This window comes from Mytilus californianus, unplaced genomic scaffold (assembly GCF_021869535.1).
Source record: "Mytilus californianus isolate M0D057914Y unplaced genomic scaffold, xbMytCali1.0.p SCAF_12, whole genome shotgun sequence".
Classification (NCBI taxonomy): Eukaryota; Metazoa; Mollusca; class Bivalvia; order Mytilida; family Mytilidae; genus Mytilus; species Mytilus californianus.
In genome coordinates this window covers 65171816-65196241 of record NW_026262604.1, presented here as the reverse complement: position 1 = coordinate 65196241, position 24426 = coordinate 65171816, and the positions used below count along the sequence as shown (strand labels likewise).

General features: G+C 31.3%; 1 protein-coding gene across 1 annotated transcript; it reads left to right on the top strand.

The window, feature by feature from the left end:
* The first annotated feature begins 13135 nt into the window (after positions 1-13135).
* Positions 13136-21843, top strand: LOC127722197 (uncharacterized). The gene is made up of 5 exons (XM_052229095.1): positions 13136-13380; positions 16706-16853; positions 17301-17351; positions 18549-18608; positions 20141-21843. Exons 1-5 carry the CDS (start codon positions 13377-13379, stop codon positions 21783-21785), a joined length of 1908 nt encoding a protein of 635 aa, XP_052085055.1. The 5' UTR covers positions 13136-13376; the 3' UTR covers positions 21786-21843.
* Positions 21844-24426: the final 2583 nt, after the last annotated feature.

The window sequence follows — 24426 nt, the reverse complement described above, 5'->3', positions numbered from 1 at the left end:
AGTTATAACATAATTTTAGACACATATTATAAAAATTCAAGAATATTTTGGCTAAAATTTACACATACGTCGACCAAACATTTCAGTGCCAGCTATCAGTCTTATTTAAAGTGTGTACATAAATAACAAGATGTATATGATATTTATAATTCTTTTTGAACATTTTATAATGCCTACTGACATTCCGTATTTAAAATCGATAAACAATTACTTATTACTAAATATTATCATGACGACCGCGCCACCTAAGGAGAAGCACCAGTTACTGTTTACCCTAGATATCGGAGTAAATCCACAGAACCGTGTGGAGGCTGTTCTTATCATATAACACTTCCATTTTCTTATTTAAGAGTGAACGCTTCTTTTAGTAATTTTATTGAGGTGTAAAAAAGTATTGACCGGAGCACATTTAATATGAAGCGGGCTCTCATACTAATCATGTGCACACGGTCAATGATTTTACATCCCTATAACATTTTACAGTAAATACATTCAATTCGTATGATTTATTTGTTTTGCTATAGTCGTTGAATGACGAGTAAGAAGAAGCTTTTCTTGTGTTTCCCTCTGCACTGTTGTACTGTTGTCATGGGAGCAATGTCTTTTAACTGTTGTCTGCCAATACAAAAAACGAAATCTTTTGAATTATCCAGGTCATGAAATAAATTTAATCTTGAGTTGAAGATGATTTGGTTATTATTTTGTGTTTTTTTTTTCTATTTCCGAAAATATCCACCCTGTTCTAGCAATTATTTGTTATTACCTCCACTTAAAATGTTTCTTTTCTTGTTCAATGTAACAACAAATTTGCACTTTTTGTTATTTTATTAGAATACTTGTCTGTTGATAAGACACGTAGAAGTATCCCAGGCTAAGTCAATTACAGATGATCAGAATGATATTCATTTGTATTTAAACATCAGTCAATAGTTTGCTGTGAAGATACCAAATACTGTTATTGAAAGACCATCGGTACAATGAACACATAAAACACTTATGGGCAAAAAATTTAACAAAATATATTGTCCACTTAATGCACATCGTTATTCCACACAAACCAGTAAAGGATGATGTATGAGAAGAGCCAATATTTTGCCGTTAAATTTGGATAAATGTACAATTATATAAGGCTCAAATTATAGTTTTTACTGATAAATGAACAATGTAATACAACTAGTGCAAAAATGTCACTTATGACATCACCCACAACGAAATAAAATACATTTGCATAATGATAAACTGATCATGCTGAAGCGATTTAAGTTGCGTCGAAAAAAGGGAAATAACTCCTTTCCTCGTCAACAAGTTAAGGTGCAACGACCAAAAGAGTCTCGGGATACATTAGTGGTGGTTATTTTCTACTTTGTTATGTAACATATACTTTGTGAATACGGCATACTTTGGTCTCCATTCTCAGTTTTTACTCTTTCTTATACTATACTATAATACAAATCTATTTTAAATTATACGACAATCAAATATATATTAAATCACTACCAATAGAAATACACTACAAAACATTTGAATAAATTAACGCTTTGAATACCAGAAAACAGTAAACATGGTAAAGATATGAATGAAAAACGTTTAGGTTCAAATGTCAAAATGCTGGGTTTACATTGCTTTACATTTTAAAATGAATATACAAAGAGAACACACACTCGATCATCCATTACTCAGCAAGAATCTGCAATGTTAAATAAAAGGGCGAGGGTGTTTAAAATTAATCAGGGCGATGTTGGATAGCTTTCATAAATCATTTTCCATCGAGTAATCAAAGTAAATGAATATCATAATTACGGCAATAAATGGGTGCGGTTGGGGAGGTCGTCTGCTGTCAAACACTCTATATCTTCTTAAAAGATGAAAATGTTTATTTTTTTTCGAATATCAAAGATATATGAATATAAGGAAATTGACTTGTAGTCTACTCTCTTATGTTGTCCGTTTTAATTAGAAAAAGGAATTTATGTCAATAACGAAAAAAGAAAATAAAAAAAAAACCGTAATTCTATTTTTACATATTATTCTATATGTATTTATCATATCGATAATAAGATTCTATTTACCGGGTATTCATATTTGAATAAATATTCTAAAATTAGCAATATGACACCCGACCAGTTGCTATTACGGTTAATTCATTCGCTCAATTACCATTCTAAAATATGTTAAGAAAGTTTTAACATTAGATACACTGAACAACTTTTACATTAATCAAGCAAAATACATATAAACAATTGTCCGAGTTTGTATTACTACATTGATAGATATTCAATGCAAAATAAGTACTTTAAAAAATCTGATTATTAATCATTTATTGATGTAAATTATAGTACTCAACTGGACTATAACCGAAATCTATATCGGAGTTCTGTTTTATTTTCATCTTATTAATGCGGTAAAAATGAAATTAACTATATACAATTTAAGCGCCTGAAGCTCTTTTCTGGATTCACCTTCATCAGGAATTGTCAAAGACGTTTTTTTCTAAAGGTAATGATGAGACCCGAAACAGTTTTTGACCAAAAGCCAAATCCATCTAAGGTCAACTTTGCCCGAGGGAGTTCCCAGACAGTTCGTCAACACAATTTTGCTTGTTAAAATGCTTCAGTGATCATATTGGATTATAATTCAGTTATTTGTACTACCGATCAATGTTTATTGTATATATTATTTATGTTGCACTACATGGTGCAAGGATTAGTTGCCATAGATAAATGAAATTATGTTGACGGAAAAGAAATAAATGAATCTAAATTGTTTCAAAAGTGCTACAAGTTCAAGTTCAAGTTCAAATCATTATTCAAACTCTCAGCCACATAAAGTGTTGCAAGAGGAATTCAATATACATTGATAGAAAAATGCAAATAACATATACACATAGATGTGAGAAAATTAACTATGAACATATATAATATGTAATGTATACAATAATTTATGCAATAATCCTAATAACTAACGTGGGTTTAAGCAGTGTTTTACAGTTCACCAATCTAAATAGTAATTGAAAGTGCAGCGAATATCTCTACATTTCCCATGTAATTTTCTGTTCTTGTACGGAGTCCAAGATCATCTTAAAATACTGCAAGTGAACTTTATCAATTTTCTTCATATCTTTCAATCTCAAAACCTAACAGATTTATAGAATAATAGGTGACACTTAACTCTCAAACAGTTTAACTAAAAATCTACAATAATGTTCAAATTTCGAGTGATGTTTAAAAAAGAGCAAAAAGTGACGAATGTGCTTGTCGCATCAATTTTTTTCTTGACCGTTATATTTAAAGTTAGGTCCAAGTAAGAACAATCATTGACTTCACTTAATGTTTATCAAACCAATATAAAATCAAAATAAGTTCTTTCCACCATTCTCTAATCCAAACATATTCTTCATAATAGTCATATCCCCCAGCACTATTTATTTTGTACACGCATCTTCTCCGTAACAAACAAAATAGCTATATATAGACAACATTCTTTTTTCTAAATTGATCGCTATATCATCGGAAGCTTTAATTAATTTAGACCGAAACGACCCGGTGATATATTGTAGGAGGTCTCTACACTTGACTATTTTACTAAGCGACATGTTGATGCAACTCATAAACCGTAAGCCATGAAGCTCTATGGTGCTTTGATTTGAGTTATAAGTCCCTAACTTGCAATTTGATGTCGAGGTTTCACGTCAAGATAAAGTTTTTTGTTTTGACCTTTGCTTGTGTAGCATCATTAACTTTGAAAGATAAGAAATAAGGAATATTGCAAAATCTTTGAGGTTTTGAGATGTTGATATACTAGTAGTTCGTCGGACTTGACCAATTCTCATAGTTGCTTTTAAAACTGAAAATATGTACACAACTGTGACAATTTATCAACATAAGCATTTGGTTTTGAAATATCAGGATAAAATCTTTTCAATTGTAAATTATACAAAAGTGATTTCATAAAGGTGAAAATGTATTCACTTACACCACTTTCTACATCATGCAAAATATGCATTAAGTATTCATTTGCATAAACAAAATATAGTATAATACCAGTATACCTGTTCTTAAGTTAAACTCCCCATGCGCGTAACAAAATGTGGTCATTTTAAAAGGAAATGAATGCATTCTCTAACTCATCAAAAGCCTCTGGAGAAGTGTATTTACTATTGAGAGGTTGAGACAAATACACCTTAGTAAAAAAGAAATTTCTTTCTCGAAGTATTTTCTATTTCCATCGACTGGACAAAGTCGCTGCTAATTTTTATATATGTTATCTTAATTTTAGGACATATGTTGATGGGAATTATGAATAAAAGCCGTAATCAGTTGCTGCAAAGGTTCATTCATTTACTTCATTACTTTTTTCTCTCGTTTTTGAATTATTGACATTGGACATTTCTCAAATAACTTATACAAAAATTCTGAAGTTGCTTGTTCATGTTTCAAATAACAGAGATGAATGTAAACAGAAACAGCAAAATAAATAACGTAATAAAAATATGGATAGTTTTAGTGTACATAGGTCATTACTCTTTTTACAATCATCATGTGCAATAAAACAAAATTAGGAGCATAACATTGATAATAGTGCATAGATCTCTCCACCGTTGAACTATTTTTCTCATGAAATAGTGCATAGATCTCTCTATAGTTGAACAATTTTTCTCATGAAATTGACTTCATAGTTCAATGACATGCTTTCAATATATGAAAACATTAGTGCATAAAGTAACCTTAATATAAATTCATTGAATAACACTTCGCCTGAATTAAAGATTCTAATGTAAACATATTTATATTAGATATAAAAATAAGTATAAGTATACAATATTCTATAACCTTGACCAAAAACGAGAAATCACACGAGATTGCTATCTGCTACGCTTTGTGAATACAAATATATATATAGACATAGCTATAGATAGATATAAACATTTGCAGATTAGGAAGTTGGCTTATTCTCATTTCGCCTTAGCTGTCAAAATCATTAATATAAAATTAATCCCATTTCGCCTTAGTACAAATTTTCAGGTACAAAAGAATTAACTAAGGCGGAATGGGAACTTGTGTAAACAATGTAATTAAGTTAATTTTTGTTTCTATTGCAATTAGTTGATATATAATGTTCCGTTAAAGTTTTCATGACATACTTTTTAATGTTTTTGGTGTCATCCCGATTTTTCCACTTTTTGAATAATTCTTTTTATAGTGGCTTATCTTTTTATAAAATGTATTTTTTACTTTTGTGATACATTTTGTAAATAAAGCCTTTGTTGTTGTTTCTTATTAGAGATGACAAATTGGATACGGAATATTTCATATTTTTAATGAATAAAATAAAGACAAATACAAATATCATACAATCATAACACATATTTTGTTTCTAAATCAGCACTGAATTACATGCACAATTTTAAATTAGCATACTAATAAAGAAAATGTACATGTAATAAATAATCGCAAAAGAAAAAAGCATAAAACATAAGAATTATTTCCATAAACATAAATAAATAGTACTGTGATAGTTCATATTATGAAAAACAAGGCACTGATGGACACATTGGAATGTTCAAAATTCATTTAGTTACAAAGTTTAAGGGTGTAGGATGCTGCATCACCACACTGAATGTAGTCTGTTGTACCATTCTGTAGGTTTTCTTTCAAAGTGGTGAATCTTTCTTCTACTTCTCTATACTTTTTAGATTTCCCCCTCATCTTGCCACCTGCTGCATATTGTACTTTCTTTACCTCGTTAGCTGCTCTTTCTTGAACACAATGATGATGTCAAATATGTTTGGATGTGCTATTTTGGCCCTCTTTTTCAGCTTGTTATGCCAGCCCTCTAAATGACTGTTTATCCTGGGTCCTTCTTTTTTGTGGTGATTCCAGGTTGGTTGTGGGTATCTGCCCTCTATCCATGTCAGAATTACATAGTCATTTAATTTGGTGCAGGCATCTGTCTGCGGTGTGTTTTCCTAGACGTGAAACCAAAAGTCTTCCAAGCGATCTAAGGGCAGTAATGGTAAGGCCGCTGCACGACGAACGTGTTGCATAATGTAAAAGATAAATAAAGTATTCAGATTTTTCTAATTGCATAAAATCTTAAAACTATTAAATGAAACAAAAAATATTTCAAGAGAAGCAACTTTCCTACTGATAAATGTTTTATTGTAGATTTTTTTCTGAGTTGAAATCATAAAAATGGCCACTTGTATTAAATGAATATGAAAATAATAATTCAAGAGAAACAATTCCATAATTACATGTTGTTTAAATTGTCATAAAAACACAGAGGGTTAATTTGTTTATTTAAAAATTTTATCTAAATTCACATTTCGCCTTAGTTCAATTCCCATCTCGCCTTAGTATTTTTTTTACCTTTTTTACCTGGAATTCACAGCTAAGGCGAAATGGGAACACACCCATTTGGCTATTTTAAATACTTCATTTCATTAACCGTGTGAAAAAAATAAACAGAAATCATGAAAGATATGTGTTCACCACAAAATTCCTAATTTCTATTTTTATATTTATAAAATGACTCTAGGAAATATTAAGGTATGATACTGAGTAGTACATTTATAATGTATTATTGCTGCATCAACCATTTCACCCAAGATAAACTTCCAAAAAGGTTAATGAACATGTTTTGAATCAATAGTTTGGATAATTTATAGCATTTAATTTGAAGTCAGTTTAAGTAAATGCCAGTCAACCAAGTGAAATGTATGGGAAATTTGAAGAATGTTTGAGAAGTTTTAAAAGTGGATTTAAACTACACCAATTGTCGAGTATAATGATGTTTTATGCAGATATGTAAAAAATATTTTTAATTAAACAGGATTTAAGACCATTGAAATTATACACAGTTTTCCCCAGTAGACAGGACTTCTGTGTTGACATGAATTATCATTGTTATGGTAGTATTTATAAATTTACTGTTTACAAAACTTGTTGGAAATACTAAGGATTTTTATACCCCGATTCTATCTTAGCTGTATTTGGCAAAACCTTTTAGAATTTCGAGCCTTCAGTGCTCGTCAACGTCGTACTGCGTTTGGCCTTTTAACTTTTATAAATACGAGCGTAACTGATGAGACTTTCGTAGACGAAACGCGCGTCTGGCGTAAAAAAGTATAAGTCTATTATCAATGATGAGGTTTTTTTTTATGAATGGAATTTGATACGACTGTCATACGGTCCGAGTACACAGTTATTTCGTAGTGCATTTCTTTTAGACAATAAATGAAAATAAAAAAAATCCCACCTGCGCTTTCTCAATAATATTTTTACAGTGTGTTGTACTACTTTTGGGACAAATTATATCAAAATTATAGAAAACTTCATCGGCTCTAACTCAAAATATCGACAATTCTATGTTAAGGGGGTCTTGAAATCTTTTGACAGCTTCCGAAGTGCTAATTTTCAACCTTTTTCAGCTGGACCAAATCACTACTTTACTTTACAATTCATGACCCAAATTTTTTTACAGTGTAATTTCATCCCCCTACTTGCTATTTGAGGCATAAAACATGAAGGAATACATTTGGAAGGGGTACTAAAAAAATTGGCAAGCAACACACTGTCCACACTAGGGACTTTATTCGTGAAAATCAAAGGGCGATAACTGTGTAATCGGACCATACATGTGAGAGGTTTAGCGCTATAAAACCAGGTTCAATCCACCATTTTCTACATTTGAAAATGCCTGTACCAAGTCAGGAATATGACAGTTGTTGTCCATTCGTTTGATGTGTTTTATCATTTGATTTTGCCGTTTGATTAAGGACTTTCCGTTTTGAATTTTCCTCGGAGTGTAGTAGTTTTGAAATTTTACTTTTTACAATCAAAATCGAAAAGAAAAAGAAAAGAAATTGACAGAAGAAAAATAATTCCTAAGGTTTGGCCGTATTATTGATTGTTATTTAAGAAACTTCTAACCCTTTGAAATTCTTCGTGTGCATTTAAATCCTTTAAAAGAAAACCTATGAATGAAATAAAAATAACAACATTATGCTTATGTACAAGTAAGTGTGAATCCTTAATTGAAACAAAGTTAAGTAAAAACTTTTTGTCTTTTTGTTAATTGTGTTTCGTATCTTATGAATCAAATCTGATTTGTTATAGTTTGTTATTATTTGGTGACGTTAACCCCCTTATCCCCCTGGGTTAGAACAGGTTGGCAGCAGGTAGTCGCAAATATGTTTAACACCGCCACACTATGCCTGTGCTTTCTCGAAATCAGGAGCCTACAATTCAGTGAATGTAATTTGTTGCTGTATATGTTCGTTTTTCGTTTATTTGTTTGTACATCAATCAGGCCTTAAATTTTCTTTTTGAAATATTTTACATTTGTCATGTGAGCCTTTTATAGCTTGCAATACGGTATGGGTTTTGCGCAGTGTTTAAGTCCGTACGATGACATTTGGTTTCTAATTTTAAATCATTTGATCTCTGATAGAAATTTGTCCAATTGGCCATCATACCACATTTTCTTAATAAATGAATTTCTCAAATAGAACAACGGACTGACTTAATACAAGTAAAAGGGTACGGCTGAGTTATTTCATTATCTTTTATTAAATCATGAATTACGTCATTCGACTGAACGATAACACACCCGATTTTAATTCATACACTGCAGTAGATGATTAATTTGTCATATTAAAAAAATAATACCTAATGACCAACATTGCAAGAAACCAAAACAATTTTAATTGTATAATGAAAAATATAATCCCTAGGTAGTTTTTACTATTATATTAGTGTATTATACTTTGCAAACAACATTATTATTACTAAATGAATAATAATCTTATTTATTACAGTCATGACTGTTCTCATCAATATGGCGTTTAGTGAATTTAAAGCTCAGTTGCACATTTAACAAATACAGAAAGGAAAACCAACAATGAAAAATCATCTAAAGGGAACTTCAAAGTCAAGGACAAAGGATAACGACCTTCAACCAAAATGCCGAAATAAGCCGCAACTTTCTTGAGTGTTAATTTTGCGTTAATTGTGATGTGAAGTCATTGTTCAAATTTTGTTGTAGGAAACAGTAAAAATTTATTAAATCATGTTTGTTTTTTTTATGAAAAATGTGAGCACATTAATTTTCAAAACATTATTGCATACAAATCTAAAACAAAGATTTGGTAGTTGAAAAAGAGCATAAAACTGGACAAGAGTCACCTCCTGTTATTGAGGTGGTTTGTGATGCTCAATCGAACGTTTTCTGTGTAGTTTTTGTGCTCTATGTATGTGTAAGATAAATTTATGTAGACATCCATCTGACCTATCGAAGTTGTATTAAGAAATATACACGTTCTTAAATATCTCCTTCTTTCAGTATTCATGCTATATGTATATCTATATCGGATTCATAATTCTATGATATTAAGTTATTTTGTAAGCCAAACAACGAGTTTTTTTTAAACACAATGAAGGTTTGTTAGCTATTTCAGGGTGCACTTGTAATAGGTCTTATAGACCTAATATACCATGTCAAAGAAATCAAGTATCAACTCTTCTAAACTATATAAGCATATCAATAAAAACTACTAAAATCTCTATATACAGCCGATAGCCCAACTGGTGGAAACCGAATTTACCTATATAACACACAGTATTTGTAATTATAAATATATAATGAAATTACATAATTTATGAGCATAAAAATCAAATATAATCTGATGATCATGTGTGTACAATAAATATTATGCTCTCTCCTCAACGATCACGCCGGCTAGAAAAAAAAATAACAAATAGGAGTTAACTCAGTCAAACTACATTTAAAATGCAGTCAAATGACTACAGTTTAAGTATAGTGGAAATTGTCGGAAACATGTGTCCAAAACCCAATGCTCGAAAGATCGTCTCAAGAGTTTTACTTTGGACAGTATGAATGAAATGTTTGTGTATATGAATCACTGTGATATGAATACATATTAAGTGTGTATGCAGCCAAATAAAATACACGTTTATTTACAAATATATAGTATGTAAAATGGTATGTAACTATGAATAATATTGAACTTTATTTCATTTTTGTCAAGTTTGATGTTTGACAAGCAGTCTCAATATCACGTGACATGTACGTGTATGAAGTACCCGTATTGATATTCAGTATTCACTAGTACCGTTATGACAGTAATATACTGTCGAACGGTGGGAAATTATAAATATATTGAATTAAATTTCATGAACACACTTTATTTTTACTAATAAAACCGGATTTGGAATTTGTATTATTCACGCAGTGATCAATTTATAGCTAGAAATATTTTTGAAAAATATATAACAGAAATTCAATTACATTAAAAGTTTGAGGCACTTATTGTTTGTGTTCAAACTGAATGAAAATAGTGGTGTATTCGTCTATGAAGGAGACAATAATAGTCATCTGAATGTCAACATACCATCTTCAACAAAATGCACCTCATTACAAGATTGCAAGCTCTAAACTGACCCTAGAGTAGACAATTAGTCCTAAAATTTACAGAAAACTGCATTCATTAACTATTTATTTACAGGATATAAACCAAGACTAGACAAAACTGAAAAGGTTTCTACATAGGACAAACACTTTAACATTGGGCGGGGTTAAACTATTTCCATACGTTTATTTTGCAACTTGATGTCCGAGGTTATTTGCCTTAAGAACGTAAATGGGGCAGGTTAGAACGAGATCTATAGATTTTGAAAAACGGCATTCAAATTTAATAAGTTGAGATTCATTTAAAAGATAGTACCATTAAAAAAAATCAAAGATACCAGGTTTATAATTTGGTACGCCAGACGCGCGTTTCATTTACATAAGACTCATTAGTGGCGCTCGAATCAAAACAGTTAGAAGTCCAAATCATATAAGTAGATAACCTTGAAATGAGGGATAATACAGATACAGTTAATTCAGTTTCATTTCTTGTCTTATATTTATAAATATCTGTTAAAGAGCATTAAAAGTTGTGACAAATACGACCAGGCAATAACCCTAGGATACAACTAATATTGCGATAAATATTCCAGATAGTATCTCGACCTTTTTAAAGGGGCAATCATGTTTACAATTTTATTCTAATTTAAAAAATAAATTACCTTCCATGCTTTATTCCAGGTGAAAAGCAAGAAAAATATTTAAATCTATTTCATCGAAATTAAAAAAATATATAATTTGTAGTGTTTGCTAGCTATAAAATATTGTCATCTAAAAGTTGAACAAATAAAATACGAATGCATATAATAGCTTGAATACAAAGGTATGCCAATGTCTTAAGAAATAACGACCTTCAAAATTAAAGTCAAGGTCATTACACTTCACAGAACCAGAGCTGAAAATTCCTTAAATATTTTGTATATTATCAACTTACTTCAAAAGAAGTCAAACATAAGCTATAAATGAAAATGTTAGTTTTGAAAAAAAAAGAAATTTCATGGTTTCTCACGTTACTGTTAATGTTACGATTAAGACTATAAAACTATTATCCAAGTAAATATTATTTATTTGTATGTATTTGCGCTTAGGTTCATGCAATAAACCAAAGAAATCTAAAGCGTTTTAATTTTCGAAAAATGCTTTTTGCTTTTATATAGATATACATTTATCTTAATTGAAGCGCTCCATAGAAGGTTAACACAGTTCGTCTAAATGCAATTACATCCAGACAAATGTTGAAAAAGTAAAGGATCTTAGTTTAAAACTAAGAGATCAGTGTGGGAAAAACTTTTATGAAAACAAGATACATTTAAATAAGAAAATCAAAAATTAAAAAAAAAAAACACCAACACCCACACACATACATAACGAAAACACTGACACAAAACCAACATACAAAAACAAAATTTGCACATACGTTTAATATTTCAAGATAAAGGATATTATAAACATTTTCAACAAAGGTTCTCAGAAGATGTATAAATCACCAACAAAAAATGAAATTCATCAATTGTACTAAGTTTGTCAATTTCAAATGTTTGTTTTGGGCGTGTTTTAAAGAATTAACGATGCACATGAATCGAAATCTAAAAGTTACTTTCGGGTTATTGAGGGCTTTAATATGGTATAGACATTTCTGTTATAGATAAGTTTGTTCTTGGCATATTTTCATGCATATATGAATTGTATATGCATTTGGAAAAATCTATTTCACATTGGTAGTGTTCAAAACTAAATATTTGAAATCCGACAATTAAACCAGGTTTTGATCGTTTATTACTTTTTCTCTGTTTTTGCCTGTGTTAACAAAGTGATACTCGTCACATTTCAATATATATAAGGACTATAATTTTTTTTCTAAAATATAATGGCCTTCAACAATGAGCAAATTTTTACCAAACAGTAAGCCAAACACGGCCCCGACATGAAAAATATTAAACAATTCAAACGAGTATACTTACGGCCTGATTTATGTACAAAACAATAAACGAAAAATAAATATGATATACAGCAACACTCAAATGCAGTGATAATCTGTTTATCGATATTTTCGTAGACAATACCAATGACGTAGGCTTATGAAGTCATATATTATTTATCTACGCGACTAAAAAAAAACCCATATCACTCGAAAATGTGAGATAAAAAATGCTCACAATAATTGATCAAAGCAAAATTTAAGACAATGTGTTGCATAACTTTCACATCATTAATCTTACTGATGCTGGGCTGTACATTATCAAGGCGTTAACGAGACCGTTAGCAAGCTTATTTTACTGTCTTTGGTTCATCTTTTGAAGAAGTTATCAGTTTATAAAAAAGCAATTAAAGTTCATTTTTCATGTCTATCTTTTATGCAATGTTTTGCTTCTACAGATTGTTCATTTACTTTTTTTTTTACATTCGTATTTCAGATACTTGTTTCTAACACCAATTAAAAGAAATACATATTCCAAATGCATAATGGTTTATATATTTATGTCCGTGTTTTGTATTGCAGTTCTTTATCTTAGAAATCAATCTTATACAAAATATTAATCCAATCATTCAATTGTCATTAATCTAATGACCAGGAAAATCATATTAAAATATTTACTCATACGGAAAGTAATTATGTGCAGCAACCATTTCTATCAAATGCATGAATTATAGATGTAAAAGGTGTATGCTATTTACAAAACATTAACATGAATTAACCTTTGTGTGTTCACAAGTTATACATATCATAGATGTATTTGTAAATATGTAACATGTTGCTGGGGAGTTTATAGTTTTTTAGTAAATGGATGCAATATGAACATTTAAATTCACTTTTCTGACGATGTTTCCGCCCAGATACGCAAGATATATTTTCTATTACATATATATTTTACGCCTTGTTTCCAATCGGAAATATATAATTTTCTTTAAAATGATGAATATTTCGCAGTGATATTTTTCGACGGCTGATGGGTGAGTAAAATTTTTCTTATTCCAGTGTACGTGTATGAGAATCGTTACATATTTGAAAAAGACTATTTTACATTTGATCAATAGTTATCAATTAAAATGGTTAAAGTGCTGTTCATTTTTGACATTTTATTAACCAAACTAAAGATGAAAATTTAAAAACTACAACTCGATTTAGCATTGTAACATAATTGAAGTTATCACTCACGAGGGATGGTTAGTTTTCATTTTAATTAGTTATAAAGATCCCTTACCTGGAAGGAACAAGTCCGGGTTTTTTTGTCATATATTTAGATTGTTAATATATACAGGCCGTGTATTGATTTTTGAATCAACATATAAAGTACTTTGAAGTTTATTTCAGCATATGCGATCATTTTTTATACTTTTTCTATAGATATAGTTTATCTTATACTGTGTAAAGTGTGAGCTCTGGAATAACAAATAGTAGGTAAAACAAAAACCAAGGAGAAGATTACAATGGTAAACGAAACATTATTAGTCGACGGAAAACAAGGAACACTATGGCTGGACGAAAAACGACGAAAACACAAGCAATACACATAACATTTAATGGTTTTCTCGTTTGAATTGTTGCCCATTTTGTCATGTCCAGACCTTTTATAGCTGACTATACGGTAGGGATTTTGCTCATTGCTGAAGGCATACAATGACCTCTTGATGTTTACATCCACGGGTGCACAGCCTCTGATTGATAGTTGTGTCATTGGCAATCATTCAACATATTCATAGACATAATATAGAAAAGTGAACGGATTTGTGTTGAATGTTCCTCTCTGTATCTTTTGATATTCCACTGATTGCATGTAAAACACGTGTTAAGTATTCAAGAAGCATGCATAACAATTGTTGTCTTATAGTTATATCTCCATCAGCTTTGCCTTGAAGGATTTAGTGGTAATGGCATATCTTGGTTATTACGAAATAATTCACTAGTGTTTCTGTTGTCTTGGTATAGATATGTTAACACTTACCGTATTTGCATTTTAATGATTTGGACAGTATTTTGTTCTTCACAACTACTACAAAAAAATGCAAACATGTGTAAGTACCTATACAAAATACTTTATCTAGCCTGTATACTTACCTTTTAAAGCCAATCGTTAAAGTAGTATATTGCACCAGTAATGTTTATTAACATATTACGAGGACTGTCGTCTCTGTGCCGGAATTTGCAAATCATTGGACAGATAAACTTCAATGCTGTAAGGAATTCCCTATATCTCTCTGTATCGAAATATCGCCTTTTCTCTGTGTGTCCTTGGCATGTAACACTGATTGAGTTGTCATAGTAGATCCGATAGTATCAACTTTACGATGAATCATACTTTTAAATTTTAATTAAAACAATCGGGAACGAAAGAATATGATTGTCATTAACATTAGAAGCGATTAATAAAGCTAAATGAAGCATACACATACAATTATATTTTATCATCTTATGAAATTTAGATATAAAATTCACTACAATTTGCAAAGATAATATATGACAATATCAATCAAAAAGATCTCCAACCACACTAATCTTGCAGAAGAAATAAATTTAAATAAAAAACAAACTTTACAAAGTAGAAATGTCTTCATCATTCTAAAAACATAGGGATTGAATGCAACGTTGTATTTTATAACTTTTAATCCTGTAATTACATTTCTGAATAAACGGCCTTACTACCTAAAACTGGTAACAACAGGACATTAAATGGACATTGTCTCGTTTACAGTTATATATCATGTAACGTCATGTACTCTAAAATATGTCTGCACTAGCATTAACTCATATATTTGAAAACATACGAAATAGTAATCTGGATGCTTGTTTAATGAAATGATAACAGACACAGCCAATAAATTTAAAGAAATTACGACATAACGTAAAAACATAAAATAATGCTCAACGAAAGAAACTGGAATCATAATATTATAACGTTCTCTAGGATTGTTAAAAAAATCATAAAAATTCCGGATCTCTCAAGGCTTGAGTAACATCTAACTAAAAAGGGTTCATCGAGACTAAACTTCATGAAATACTCTTTTAAAAGTATATACAAAAAATGTGAAAATTTCAAGGTTCTTAGAATGTTCACCATAAAGTGGGAATTTGAAGATTATCCTGACAAAAGGAAATAGGTTGTAATATATAATTCCTGTATTGTAGATTATTATTGCAACTACGCACGTAAAATTTAAGAAAAGTGTTAAAATCTTTAACCAAATAATTCCTTCTATACCAAACATGACGATGCTGAGTTAGATATATAATATATAAACAGTTGACTAATTTCAAACAAAATGCAATTTTATTTATGGTATGTGAAGTTAGTATTGATGAATTTGTAAATTATCATTTGAACGAATTTATAGCTGACTATACGGTAGGGATTTTGCTCATTGCTGAAGGCATACAATGACCTCTTGATGCTTACATCCACGGGTGCACAGCCTCTGATTGATAGTTGTGTCATTGGCAATCATTCAACATATTCATAGACATAATATAGAAAAGTGAACGGATTTGTGTTGAATGTTCCTCTCTGTATCTTTTGATATTCCACTGATTGCATGTAAAACACGTGTTAAGTATTCAAGAAGCATGCATAACAATTGTTGTCTTATAGTTATATCTCCATCAGCTTGGCCTTGAAGGATTTAGTGGTAATGGCATATCTTGGTTATTACGAAATAATTCACTAGTGTTTCTGTTGTCTTGGTATAGATATGTTAACACACTTACCGTATTTGCATTTTAATGATTTGGACAGTATTTTGTTCTTCACAACTACTACAAAAAAATGCAAACATGTGTAAGTACCTATACAAAATACTTTATCTAGCCTGTATACTTACCTTTTAAAGCCAATCGTTAAAGTAGTATATTGCACCAGTAATGTTTATTAACATATTACGAGTACTGTCGTCTCTGTGCCGGAATTTGCAAATCATTGGACAGATAAACTTCAATGCTGTAAGGAATTCCCTATATCTCTCTGTATCGAAATATCGCCTTTTCTCTGTGTGTCCTTGGCATGTAACACTGATTGAGTTGTCATAGTAGATCCGATAGTATCAACTTTACGATGAATCATACTTTTAAATTTTAATTAAAACAATCGGGAACGAAAGAATATGAATGTCATTAACATTAGAAGCGATTAATAAAGCTAAATGAAGCATACACATACAATTATATTTTATCATCTTAAGAAATTTAGATATAAAATTCACTACAATTTGAAAAGATAATATATGACAATATCAATACAAAAATCTTTTAAACAGCATTTTTTTAACTAAAAATCTTCTTTTTCAGATTCCCATGAAACAAACATCTTGATTGGTTGCCTTATTGCTGTTTTCGTTATCGCTTTGATAATCATAATAATTGTAGCAGAATGTTGTTTACGGCGACGGAAAATAAGAAAAGAAAGTGCCAATAATAGAATAGCCGTTAATGGCAGGTATTTGTTCTTAATAAATAACCATTTTTATAGACACCTGTCTTCGTTTTGATTTATAATCGTTTATTTGTGTAATATATTATAAAAATAAGAATTGCTCCTTTCTAATATATAAGCAATTTAAAGCCAAATATGTATGAGTTAAAACTTCGAAAGTATTTCATTTTCATCTTAAAACTTTTTCAAGTTTAACCTACACTCAAACTAAGAGCAAATATTGATAACTATTTGTGAAATATTGTATATTGCGGAAACACATTTTTAAGTATTGGAAGAATACATTTTGCTTAATTCAATAATACGCTTTAAACTGAAAAAGGTATTACTTTAACACATTAAGAATGCATCGACTGTTTTCGGAGGTTTACCCCGATAAATTAAGTCTTCTTTAATTTACAAATATGAGACAATATTTTGTTTGTGAAAACATGCAATTGTTTTTATCAGTACGACGTTACATGGATATATTAAAGGACAGAAAGTTATTCCTGCTAAAAGGTAAGTAATATTTCATAGGGGAAGGTAGGGTTTGACTGAATGTAAATATATCTCATAAAAAAGAACGGACAATGAGATGCGAACTCTCTATGGGGATGATTTGGCGTTGTCTTGCCCCATCTACCTCGATTTGTAAGACATGTTTCATTGTGTCTTTCCAAATTTAAATTACATATGTTCTACCTTTTATAATACACCAATTTCGAGTTGTTTTTATGAGTGATTTCCACCGGTTGACCCGAGGTCAATCGGCGTAAACGACGTCATCGAATAATCAGTTCTAACTATGACGTAATAACATAGGGAATTTAAGGGAATGTGCACGAATTAAAACGTCGTCTATTAAAATGAACATCAAAAACAAGAAAATCTTCAGGACAAAATAACATAAGATAAAAACCTTTACTATACAAACCCTTTAAGCAAATCTTATACCTAATCGATTAACTATAACAGAATCGTAAATTTACTAGAGGAGCTCCGTTGCTTATCAATGAATACACACTGTTGTTTTACATTCACTATAGAAGAGTCGTAAATTGACTTCAGGCGCTCCGTCGCTTATCAACGAATAATGGTATACGCACTGTTGTTCTCCATTAACTATAAAAGAATCGAACATTGACAAGTGTTCTTCAGAAGTAACGTTGAATCTATGAACTGTAAAATAAAATTAGAATGTGACTCCAAGCGATCCTTGTCGATTAATGAAGGCACTGTATAGCAGAAGAAATAACATTGTACCAAAATTCTGACGTATATGTTGTATTTATGCATTTACATGTTTCTTTAGATAAGATATTGTTAATCTATTCCATATCAATAGACTATTTTCATATTACCGACTTTTGACTCCGGATTATATAATTTGTCGACTGGTTACCTTGGACATCATGGTACTCGGTCAAGTAAGAGCAACCAAAATAAGTCAAATCAAACATATAATCGGTGTAATTTGAGGGGAAAGTTTACTGTTTTCCGATGATTTTGTAGTGAAAAAAAAATGTTAAGCAGGTAATTTTGCCCCAAAGTTGTACCGATTGAAAGCTTGGTTTTACTTCTTTAGCTTGCTCTTACCTCACTTGGTACCATGATGTCCAAGGTAACCAGTCGACAAATAATATAATCCGGAGTCAAAAGTCGGTAATATGAAAATAGTCTATTGTATCATGTGCGACAGGATATTTTTATTTTTAGGCAAAGGAAGTACAGGCTGTTTCGTTACCTGAATTCCCTGAAAGCAAATCCAGCAAAACGGTATGATGACTTTCTTAATTATATATCCTTAATAGGTTTGTAAGGATGTGTGGTTGATGTAAATGAGATAACACTATATATAAATAGAGTTTATTTTCTTCTTCAGTTTAACGGAGGTCTTCAACGGTGACCTACTGATCTCAAATTTTGATATTAAGATTTTAATAGCTTTTATCTTTTGTGTCGACTAGTTTAGAGTTGATTCGCTGTTTTATCAGTTTGGTATTTTGGTGATTTTGTAATTAGAATTGAGATGAAAGATCACAAAATAAAGTTACCAAGCACTGGTTTATAAAAATGAGGCTCACAATTGAAATGTTGATAATCAAATTGCATGTTTTTTTCTAAAGCTGGATATTTAGATTATATAGAGACATATATGATTATTTTTCACCTCTGAATGTGTATAGGGAAAAGTAAATGCACATGTCTGCATTAATGGTTCATTTCAAAGTGGATCAAGTTTGTGTTTATTTGCAACAAATCCTTTTAGAAAAGCTTTATTAATGTCTTTATTTCGGCATGTTGTATGCCTTGGCTCTAGTTTTAATGTTTGAAATCAGTTACATATACCTTTCGCATTTAGACAAAACAAAGATAGTGGAATGTTACTTAAAACGCTTTTCTGAAAACATAGCCTCATATTTTACTGCAATACCACTTGCGGAAAAGATCTCCAACCACACTAATCTTGCAGAAGAAATAAATTTAAATAAAAAACAAACTTTACAAAGTAGAAATGTCTTCATCATTCTAAAAACATAGGGATTGAATGCAACGTTGTATTTTATAACTTTTAATCCTGTAATTACATTTCTGAATAAACGGCCTTACTACCTAAAACTGGTAACAACAGGACATTAAATGGACATTGTCTCGTTTACAGTTATATATCATGTAACGTCATGTACTCTAAAATATGTCTGCACTAGCATTAACTCATATATTTGAAAACATACGAAATAGTAATCTGGATGCTTGTTTAATGAAATGATAACAGACACAGCCAATAAATTTAAAGAAATTACGACATAACGTAAAAACATAAAATAATGCTCAACGAAAGAAACTGGAATCATAATATTATAACGTTCTCTAGGATTGTTAAAAAAATCATAAAAATTCCGGATCTCTCAAGGCTTGAGTAACATCTAACTAAAAAGGGTTCATCGAGACTAAACTTCATGAAATACTCTTTTAAAAGTATATACAAAAAATGTGAAAATTTCAAGGTTCTTAGAATGTTCACCATAAAGTGGGAATTTGAAAATTATCCTGACAAAAGGAAATAGGTTGTAATATATAATTCCTGTATTGTAGATTATTATTGCAACTACGCACGTAAAATTTAAGAAAAGTGTTAAAATCTTTAACCAAATAATTCCTTCTATACCAAACATGACGATGCTGAGTTAGATATATAATATATAAACAGTTGACTAATTTCAAACAAAATGCAATTTTATTTATGGTATGTGAAGTTAGTATTGATGAATTTGTAAATTATCATTTGAACGAATTTTAAATTTCAGCACTCGTTTTGTCGAAGAGCAAACAGTTTCTACAACATTACAAAGTAGACAACTTAGCCAAAATAGTCTGGATTATCTTGCCTCAAAACCAGTTCACACCCAACAGAATGGTATATCCTCCGTACGGTACTATGAAGTTGGAAACGGTAAACCCTTAGCTGTCGAATACTACACTGTAAATCCATTGAATGCTGAAAAACAGCTCTATCAACCGGAAACCCGACCTGTACAACCTAGTGATGAGAGAGATAACATAGAACAAACTATCGAATACCCAACAAGTGAGATAGATGCTAGCTCTGAGGATTCATCTTATCACGTGGATATGTCTACACAAGCACGTGCAATTCCTTCTAATGTATCCAATGAATATTCAATAACAGCTGTATTAGAGAATCCTGTTACGATTATCGAACATGTTCAAAATAAAACAATTAGCTCTAGTTCATGTACACAAACTTTTCAAGCGGAAACTCAGGCTACACAGACTTTTCAATCTGAATCTCAATTTACACAAACTGTTCCAATAGAAGCACAGTCTACTCAAACAATGCAGGAAGAAACACAACCTGAAAAGATGCCTGAACCAACAGTAACAACAACAAACACACAGACACCCTATTCAGTTTCATATCCATCTGATTCGGATCGTATAAAATCATCGGAAAATTATCAACAAGAAAAGGAATATGAACATTGGATGGATTACTATCACGGCTCGCACCAGGAATACCCATACATGGCGCCCTATCCGGCTGATATGATGCCTTTTATGTACCCAGCTGACGAAGCATATCCATATTATTATGACCCGGATGTATATTCAATATCATCTTCGGAATTGGAAAAACCAGTCAAGAAACGTAGAGAAAAAGTGGAAAAAACTGAAATTATAGAGAAGTATATCATAATACAACAACCTCCTCCCGTACAAACTATCGTGCGAGAAGATAATACACAAAAGGTTGAAACGAATGTGACTAAATCATCCGCTGTTGATGTATATCAATCTAACAAGTACAAAGATTATTTCGGACAGTTTTCAAATAATGAGATTTCTCTGTCACGAATGAATGCAAAGAATCAATCAAAAGTCAACGGCGGACCTCGATCATCAGCGCAACAGGGACAAAACAAATCAAAATCTAGCGGTATGAAACATGGGAAAGCCCTCATTTCAGAAAAGGACTTGCATAGGATATGGAATACAAGACACCAAACTCGTCAACATGGGTCTAATGGGTCCATTAAATTAGAAGTCCCACCTGACTTCTTGAAGCAAGTTCGATATGATACTCACGAGCAACACATCCCACCAGCAGATTACGATACATATGATTCAAAAATTTACTCTGGTGAAAATGAATCTGGTGTCCTTCAGAGGTATTTGAAAGACGTTAGCGACAACTCTGAACAAACAAACGTTAAGAATGGAGGACTTTCAAATCAAACATCGCAGAAACAGGTGCGCAGCGGAAGCACCAAATTTTCTGGAATTATTTCTCATATGGGCTCTTACAGACCTGATGCTGATACTATCAGACACAGAAACCAGAGACTTCATCCGCAAGTTGTAGATATTTTACCAGATGATGTACCTATGAGACCAGACGAACTTCATCGTTCTACAATGTATCCAAGCTAGTCTTCATGTATTAGAATTTCAACATTAAAGTCATATATGTCCTATATAAGAAGAATAATATTTGTTTTTGTAATATAGTTTGGTGGCAATATGCATAAAAAATCAAAATTCCAAATAAATAAAATTTAAAAAGATATACTACGACATGAGTTCCAAACATGACAATATGAACTGAGATGCTTCTCAGTTTTCTGAGATGATTTTTTACGATATTTCTGTGTCTACTTCCAGATACTAATGGCCCTAGGCGGATGAAGCATAAGTATTGGGTGGATTTTGTTTAGTGCAGTTCAACTTGGAAAATAATTTGGGTTTCCACAAGTTTTGTTTCGACGACAAAACACAGGTCTACCTTATTAAATCATAAGCTATTATCTTTGATGAGTTGGTGGACTATTACTCCCCGAGGGTATCATCAGATCAGTAGTCAGTAAATCGGTATTGACATGTTCAATGAAGAAAGCATTCTAAAATTGTCCGTTTATAATTTTTGAAATTATAAGAAAAACTAAGGTTTAAACTCTCTCAGGCAAAGTTGACCTTAGATGAATTTGGCTATTTTTAGATACTTTTTGGTCATAAAGCTCTTAACTGTTTCGTTTCTTTTCATCCTCAGCTTTCGAATATTCGGCTTTGAGCGCTCCTGATGAAGGTAAATACATAAAAGCGCTTCGGACGCATGAAATTTATAACGTGTTGTTTTTATTTTTTACAGCACTAGATTGATACCTCCGCTGGTGGACTATCAGTCCCCGTGGGTATCATCAGCTCAGTAGTCAGTACTTCTGTACTGAAATGATTTATAACATATTTTTCTAAAACTGTCCGTTTATAAATATTGAAATTATAAGGAAACTAAGGTTTCAACTCCCTAAGGCAAAGTTGACCTTAGATAAATTTGGCTATTTTTATGTACTTTTTGGTCATATAGCTCTTCAACAGTTTCGGTTCGTTTCATCCTCGGCTTTCGAATATTCGGCTTTGAGCGCTCCTGATGAAGGTAAATCGATAAAAGCGCTTCGGACGCATGAAATTTATAACGTGCTGTTTTCACTTTTTACAGCACTAGGTCGATATCTCTGCTGGTGGGCTATCAGTCCCCGAGTGTGTCATCAGCTCAGTAGTCAGTACTTCGGAACTGACATGATTTATAACAAATTTTCTAAAACTGTCCGTTTATAAATATTGAAATTATAAGAAAACTAAGATTTTAACTCCCTCAGGCAAAATTGCCGTTAGATGAATTTGGCTATTTTTAGGTCCTTTTTGGTCATATAGTTCTTCAACTGTTTCGGTTCTTATACATCCTCAACCTTCAAATATTCGGCTTTTAGCGTTCCTGATGAAGGTAAATCCAGAAAAGCGCTTCAGACGCATGAGATTCATAACGTGTTGTTTTCATTTTTTCTATATTTTTTAAATGCTCTAGATCTGAAATACAGTAATTTTAAAAAAGGTTCACTATCTACTAGTATTATTTTTGTGATAGTAAATTAAGTACTGTTAAACATTTCACGTCATTACCTATTAAGACAATTCAGTATTTGTGTTTTAGCACAGGTTAACAGCCTCTACACACTCTGTAACTATACTGAATACATTTTAGTTAACCACAATCACGTGTATGAACGCTGCTGTAGTAAGTAATTAATAAATTGCTTGAAAGAATGAACAATATGAAAAGAAGAAGATATGGCATGATTGCCAATGAGACAACTCTCCACCAGAGACCAAATGACACAGAAATTAACAACTATGGGTCACTGTACGGCCTTCAACAATGAGTAAAACCAATACCACATAGTCAGCTATAAAAGGCCGCAACATGACAAATGTAAAACAATTCAAACGAAAAAACTAACAGCCTGGTTTATGTACAAAATAATGAACGAAAAACAAATATGATATACAGAAACAAACGACAACCACTTAATTACAGGCTCCTGCATTTTGATTTAATGTAAAGTCATTCATGCTCAGATGACTTTAAAAATTCATTTTCAGTGAAAAATCTATTAACAAGTTTTGATGTTCACTGCCTGAAATGATACATATCATAATATATATAAGGTCTTTGATCATCTCGATTGAATTTCATCACAAGTTTTCTACGTTGAGGTGATATAGAGCTTGCTCTTCATGTATAGTATTAACATGTGTTTAGAAAAATAAACATAATCAAACACCTGGCTTATAATTTGGAACCCCGGAGGGGCATTTCGTCTACTTTAGACTAATTATTGGCGCTTGAATCAAAAAAGTTAGATGGTCAAATCAAATACCAAGAAATGCTAAGCACATTAGGACAGCCGAGCTTTAGTTTTGGGTTCGTTCCGCTCATTCAGTCGGGGTTTTTATGCGTGCAATGTATTGTGGACTGCTGTCTGTCTTTGTAATCTTTATTATTTTGGACATTGTATTGCCTCGTGAGTAATGTCTGTCATTTTTTACTCTTTTTTTTATAATCCTTTACGTCCTTATCAAATCTATTCTAAAAGAGAGGCGAAGGATACCAAAGGGACAATCAAACTCATAAGTAAAAAATAAACTGACAACGCAATGGCTAAAAAGGAAAACGACCAACAGACAAACAATAGTAAACAAAACACAACATAGGAAACTAAAGACTGAGCAACACGAA

What these genes read in the sequence shown, in the direction of transcription:
- LOC127722197 (XM_052229095.1), top strand. An exon ending in AGAATAGCCGTTAATGGCAG is followed by an intron (nt 16,854 to 17,300) that starts GTATTTGTTCTT and finishes TGTTTTTATCAG; the next exon opens with TACGACGTTACATGGATATA. An exon ending in AAAGTTATTCCTGCTAAAAG is followed by an intron (nt 17,352 to 18,548) that starts GTAAGTAATATT and finishes TTTTATTTTTAG; the next exon opens with GCAAAGGAAGTACAGGCTGT.